At 39.0% G+C, this 6,906-nt stretch overlaps 1 protein-coding gene across 1 annotated transcript; it reads left to right on the top strand.

The window, feature by feature from the left end:
- Window positions 1-469: 469 nt before the first annotated feature.
- On the top strand, window positions 470-2,474 carry LOC132617061 (lysine histidine transporter-like 8). The gene has a single exon (XM_060331934.1). The coding sequence runs from the start codon at window positions 621-623 to the stop codon at window positions 2,193-2,195; it is 1,575 nt and encodes a 524-aa protein (XP_060187917.1). The 5' UTR covers window positions 470-620; the 3' UTR covers window positions 2,196-2,474.
- Window positions 2,475-6,906: the final 4,432 nt, after the last annotated feature.

Raw genomic sequence — 6,906 nt, 5'->3', positions numbered from 1 at the left:
GATAATCCAAGAACTAAATCAGCTAGTTAATTTAGGAGTCCAATTATTGGACTCAGACGACAGTGGCATTGTGATCCGGAATGCTATAGTATTAAAAGGGTTGGTCTAAGATGAATGGTATCATGTGATAAATGTTTAGGAAATGGTTATGAGATATAGAATGTAGTGTGAGGTGAACGGTTAACGGAATTTAGATCTCCTAATGAGTTATAGGACATCCTTTACGACGGATCATGCTAATACAAATATGCATGAGTCTTCATATGAGTGCAACAGTCCATGGAACTAGAATTGCAAGCCAAGATGATATGATTAAGCATGATCCTTCCCGAGGGTGAAATGAATTAGAAAGAAAGACTATAAGTTTGAAGAATAGCAAATAAGAATAGTAGAGGAGCGAGAACATATGGCTAAATCGTATTTGTTTCCCTAGGTATAAGTAACAATATACATCTCTTTCTATGTGAGTCACATCAGATTGCATACACTGACAACAACAGTGTCAAACACAAACTAAACAACAAACGAATAAGTACCCATTAGTCCATTTTCATTTTCCCACAAAGAATAATTCACCTTTTCTCATACAAAAAACCATTTCTTGATTGATTGAGTTAGTGATGGAAGAAAGACCAGAAACTGAACTAATTTCAATACCAGCAACACCACGTGCATCAACACCTGAGATACTAACACCATCAGGTGTAAGGTCACCAAGGGGTGGACATACATCAACTGGTGGTGTATCTAAAGATGCTAAGTCATGGACACCAACTTCATTTATTTCACCTAGATTTTTGAGTCCTATTGGTACACCAATGAAAAGGGTGTTAGTTAATATGAAAGGTTATTTAGAGGAAGTTGGGCATTTGACCAAGCTTAATCCTCAAGATGCTTGGCTTCCTATTACTGAGTCACGTAATGGCAATGCTCATTATGCTGCTTTTCATAATCTTAATGCTGGTATTGGGTTTCAAGCTTTGGTTTTGCCTGTTGCTTTCTCTTTTCTTGGATGGAGCTGGGGAATAATTTCCTTAACTATAGCTTATTTCTGGCAACTCTATACTTTATGGATCCTTGTTCAGCTGCATGAAGCAGTTCCCGGGAAGAGATACAATAGATATGTGGAACTTGCGCAAGCAGCTTTTGGTGAAAGACTTGGGGTTTGGCTTGCTCTCTTCCCTACTGTTTACCTATCTGCAGGGACTGCGACAGCTTTGATTCTCGTAGGAGGTGAAACCATGAAGATGTTCTTTCAAATTGTTTGTGGTCCGCTCTGTTCATCGAATCCTTTAACAACTGTTGAGTGGTATTTGGTTTTCACTTCCCTCTGCATTGTTCTATCCCAACTCCCGAACCTGAACTCCATCGCTGGACTCTCCCTCGTTGGAGCAGTGACAGCAATCACATATGCCACTATGGCGTGGGTCCTCTCTGTAAGCCAACCAAGACCACCTTCAATTTCATACGAACCCATTTCATTGCCTACCTATACAGCTTCTCTCTTTTCTGTCTTGAATGCCATGGGTATTATAGCATTTACCTTTAGAGGACACAATTTAGTTCTTGAAATTCAGGCAACTATGCCATCAACTTTCAAGCACCCAGCTCATGTGCCAAGTTGGAAGGGAGCAAAAGTTGCTTATTTCTTCATAGCCATGTGCCTGTTCCCTATTGCCATTGGAGGCTTCTGGGCTTATGGAAACCTTATGCCATCGGGAGGAATGCTAAGTGCCCTATACGCCTTTCACATTCACGATATTCCAAGAGGACTTCTCGCCATGACATTTCTCTTAGTCGTTTTCAACTGCTTGAGCAGTTTCCAGATTTACTCGATGCCAGCATTTGACAGTTTTGAAGCTGGATACACCAGCCGTACCAACCGACCATGCTCAATCTGGGTCCGTTCCGGTTTCAGAATATTTTTCGGATTCGTTTCGTTCTTTATCGGAGTGGCACTTCCGTTCCTGTCGAGTCTTGCAGGGTTGTTAGGAGGACTCACACTTCCAGTAACGTTTGCTTATCCTTGCTTCATGTGGGTCCTCATAAAGAAGCCTACCAAGTATAGCTTTAACTGGTATTTCAACTGGATCCTTGGATGGTTAGGTGTTGCTTTTAGCTTGGCTTTTTCGATCGGAGGAATTTGGAGTATGGTCAATAATGGACTTAAACTCAGGTTCTTTAAGCCCAGCTAAGAGATGAATAAGAAGTTTGGTATGTAGACTTCTATTTGCTAGTAGTTTGTAATGTGTGTTTCTATTCTAAGCTTGAGAAAAGGTGAAGTGGAGAAAGAATGCGCCCGTGTTTGTCGAGTTGTTCCGGGTAGGGGGCGGGGTTGGGAAAGGAAAGGAATATGTATAAAGCCATAGGTACAGACATGTTCTTGTTTGCTGCCTTTTGGAATCTGGTGTTGTGTCAACTTGTGAAATGCTCCAATTTGAAGAATATATAGAACCACTTGGCTTAAAAAAAAAAAAAAAAAAAAAAAAAAAAAAACATCAGATTGCATAAATATGAGTTCTATGAAGTACAATGACCCAAAGATTAGCTAACAAGTTTGAGAAATATGAGAAATATGAATATACTAAAGAAAACCAAGAACAATTTAAATTTCCAACTACTTCAATTCCAATTTTTTTGCTTCCAAATTTCGGATCTAGGTTCCCCTCAACTAGGAGAACCAAGCCCACTATGAATTAAAGTCAATTGCACCCTCATTCATCAAGACCCACTTTGTGTACTTTAACAGCATGAAGCTCAACAATGGTGATTTTTCAAAACTTGTCCAAACTTCTTGAAATTTTATATATAGATGTTTGACAATAACAAACTCAATTCTAACCTCAAATCCACCAAACAACAACAATTTATTTTTTTTTGGATTTTTTAGGATTTTCAAATAAGATGAACCTAGGATTAAGAATTGTAGGAACAATCCTTAGCCTAAGATCTGATACCAAATGATATGATCCGACTTGTGGAAGACACGGATTCAACAAAAAAAAAAAAATGTAGAAATTAAAGGATAGGAAGAAATCAAGATGAGAAGTGAAGAAATTAGGATGAGAAGAGTAGCAAGACCCACTTAGTAAAGGAATTATTCCTACTAAGGAACCTATACTATTTGAAATCCAATCAAGAGTTAATCAAATGAATCCACAACTGAGAAACTCTCATATGAAATTCAATGGAAAGGGTTTAATAGCCAACAATGGAATCCACCATAATTAACTATCTCTAACATTAAATCTATATCTACCTGGCTAAACAAACTATCACTCCAAAGGAGTATTCATAATGTAAGTAATGAAATGACCAAGTATGGTATTTATACTAAACAAGCTAAAGAAGATTAGACTAGTTATTACAATAATACCCTTAATGAAGTAAGACCCTTGTTTGGTAGTCTTCTTTATGAATGATGGCTTGAATTTAGAGAATAGCATCTTTGCAAGGCTATCCACCATCGTTCCTCTCCACCTCATCTTCACTCCACGTGACCAAGAAATCATCCATACATCATACGCTCCCCTATGAGGCTCCTCAAAGGTCTCCAAAGCCTGTCTTTGCATCAACATGGCTTGAAGTTCCTTGGCTCGGGCTTAGATGAAGCAATTTGAGTCGTGTGTGCTCTTCGAGATCGTACCACTTGTGTTACAAATTGGCTTTTTAGGCCAGATTGTGGTATATGTTCAGATTATATGAGTTATAGTTGGTACGCTCAGAGTCAAGTAAGGCACCAGGTACTGGCCATGCCTCTCCAGGTTTGGGGCGTGACAATCTCCCCTACTTCTTTTACATCCTCCAAGTTCACAACTTCATTAAAAATACATAGAACATCGTCAATATTCAGGTTCAGCATTTCAACAACACAAGAACTATCTTACAGTCCAATGCAACAATATCCAACATTAGTCACAACTTCTAGTATCTATTCCATACATTTTCATACAACTAGTATATCTATAATTTGTACAACCTCATATGACTATTTTCATCCTCGAGAGGCTATAGGAAATTTAGGAAAATTACATTCTTTCATTCCTTTCATGCTAATTTGTTTAACTAATATCTGACTTCATATTCTATTCTCTCACAGATGGTGAGAACATGCATGGATGTGGGTAGGGATGAGGCACCAGTACCTACGGCCAGGGTTGTGGCTTATAGTAGGGGTCGGGGCAGAGGTCCTGGTACGGGTAGAGCCCTTAAAGCAGCACCGGCCAGAGGTCGAGCACCAGTTGCTGGTCAGGCCTGTGCTAAAACAGTGTCTCCTAAGCCAAAGGTTGAGAATAAGGACGAGCTCATTGAGGAGGAAGAGCTGGGACCATCCCAGGCACCGCATAAGATTATTTCTATGCTAGTATTATAGGATGCCATGGTGCGCATTCTTAGTCTTCTTGAGGATTTGACCTAGGCTAGTGTATTTCAGGCCACGCCGAATGGGTCACAAACCAGATTTAGAGGGCAAATTCCGGATCAGTTTCATACTCCGAGGGCACATCCTATTGCCGCTATGGCTCCCCGCATTGATGAGATCCTAACGCATGGTTTTTCTCCTCAGCTAGTTTCTAGCCGGTCATGACTAATGAGTAGAAGAAGATGTTTGAGTGGTTTACCAAGATGAATCCTCCCTTATTTTATGGTACCCTCGAGGTGGATGCTTATGAGCTCAATGTTAGCTGTAATCAGAGGCTTCACAAGCTGGGCTTAGTGGAGTCACACGGGGCAAATTAGGTTGGTTTTCAGATGATTGGGGACGCCAAGCAGTGGTGGAGGTCATATGTTGATTGCAGACCAGCTAGGTCAACTCCTTTAACATGGACTCAGTTCTATCAAGTTTTCCAGAAGAAGTATGGTCCTCGTAGCTTGAGAGATAAGAGGAGGGACGAGTTCTCTGCCCTGGAGTAGAGAAGGTTATCAGTAGCTTCTTAGGCTTTATTTTAGCCAGTGGTGGATCATGGAAATGATGTAGGGCTTGCAAGTTTGGAGGTTTTAGGGGTTCTTATTCTAGAGGTAGGGGACACTATGCTAGAGGTGGTCCATACGGGCACACTGAGTACAGTTTCGGGCAGGCATCTTGGGTTTCTTATTCTGGTACTCAAACAGTAGAGGATATTCTGGTTTATCTGTATCGGTTCATCAGTCCATGATGGGCAGGAATTGCTATGAGTGCGATGACCAAGGGAATATCAAGTAGAGTGTCCCAGACATAGACAGGGTGGATCCCAGCAAAGCTCTCGGATTCAGGCACTAAGGACTCTAGCACCGTCAACTAGAGGAGGTAGATATTCTGGTAGAGGGGGTTCGCAGCCTGGCAGAGATGGTCATTAGTGTAGTAGGGGTTGTCTTTATTAGATAAGGGTGGAGTTCAGTCAGGCTATGGTGGTCACCAGTCTAGGTCAAGTATCCCATTCCTTACGTTGATGACTTATTTGATCAACTTCAGGGTCGGTATTCTCCAAGATCAATTTGAGGTCCTGCTATCACAAGTTGAAGATTAGGACGGAGGATATTCCTAAGACAGCTTTCCGGACCCGTGAAGCCATTATGAGTTTTTGGTTTTGTCTTTGCGTTGGCTAATGCCCCAGCAGCCATTATGGACTTGATGAACGGTGTCTTCAAACCATACTTGGATTCTTTTGTGATCGTCTTCATTGATGATATCCTGATTTACTCTCGTAGTAGAGAGGAGCACGAGCAACATGTGAGATTGTGCTTGGGATTTTGAAGGAGAAGCAACTCTATGCATGTTGAGCCTCAGACATTCGTTATAGTAATAAATCCACTAGTGTAGTATGGTTGTTGTTATGTGGGCTACAATATCCATGCTGTTATGGTTCACTTTTACGCGAGGCATAAAAGCTACTTCATACTTGTGGACTCTATTGTATTTTTTGTATTTTTATAGTCGCCACCTAATTTACTAAGGGAAATTAGGAAAATTGAGTTAAAAGGGTTTATTCAAACAAGAGAAAAATCTCTTAAAAACTAGAGTTCGAGGTAAGGATTCGTGTGATTCCTCGGGGAAGGTGTTAGGCACCCCAATATTAAGAATTCGTAGAATACAGTTGACCTTTGAGCTTTAATATGTGATTATTGTAATTATTTACTTAAAGAGTTTAATTTCTTGTATAACTTGTAATATTATAATATCTTTTGGCAGAAACATCTTTTTTTTTTTAAGATTAAAAAAGAGAATTTTCCTTTATAAATATGCATATAAGGTTTAAGTCATTTCATTTCCGGACCAAAACACACTTAAGATTTCTCTTAAGTAGAGTTCAACTAATTTGGTCCAATGTTAAGTCTTTTAGTTCTTATAAATTTATTGAAAACTAATGAGTATATCTCCTTTGTAAATATGCCATGGGTTTATACAATATATAAAGTGTTTCTTTTCAAATACCAAGTTATTTATCCCTTTTATTATATGAAGGTCAACCAAATTCTTCTTTTAAAACCTTTCTTCAAACTCAAGTTTAAGTGTATCTCTCTTGCTTGTTTTTACTCAAGGTTGGCCTTGGCACAAAATAGTTTGAAATTTTTTAATCTTTTTGAAAACTTATCAAAATCAATTTTTCCATTTGTGGGCTTTTAAGTCCAGAAAATACTGCAAATTTCTTTTATCTCAAAACCGTCCGAAATTGTTTTATGTTTTTGCAACTAAATATCAGTTTTTTCGAAATGCTGCTTGTTTCCAAAAAGTAGTATATACATACTAACTGCTCAATTTCCAGTTTTTGTAAATATGAAGAAAAGGACTTGTAAAACCATTTCTTTATTTCAATTCTTGAAGGTATGATCATCTTATATTTGTTGGGTCTAATTTTGAAAATCACTTGAAGGTTCCTATCCATTCAAAACGATATATGTATCATTTGCCTAAAGTTTCTATGTTCGTAT

Source organism: Lycium barbarum, chromosome 11 (assembly GCF_019175385.1).
Source record: "Lycium barbarum isolate Lr01 chromosome 11, ASM1917538v2, whole genome shotgun sequence".
Lineage (NCBI taxonomy): Eukaryota > Viridiplantae > Streptophyta > Magnoliopsida > Solanales > Solanaceae > Lycium > Lycium barbarum.
This window is presented reverse-complemented; position numbering and strand designations above follow the sequence as displayed.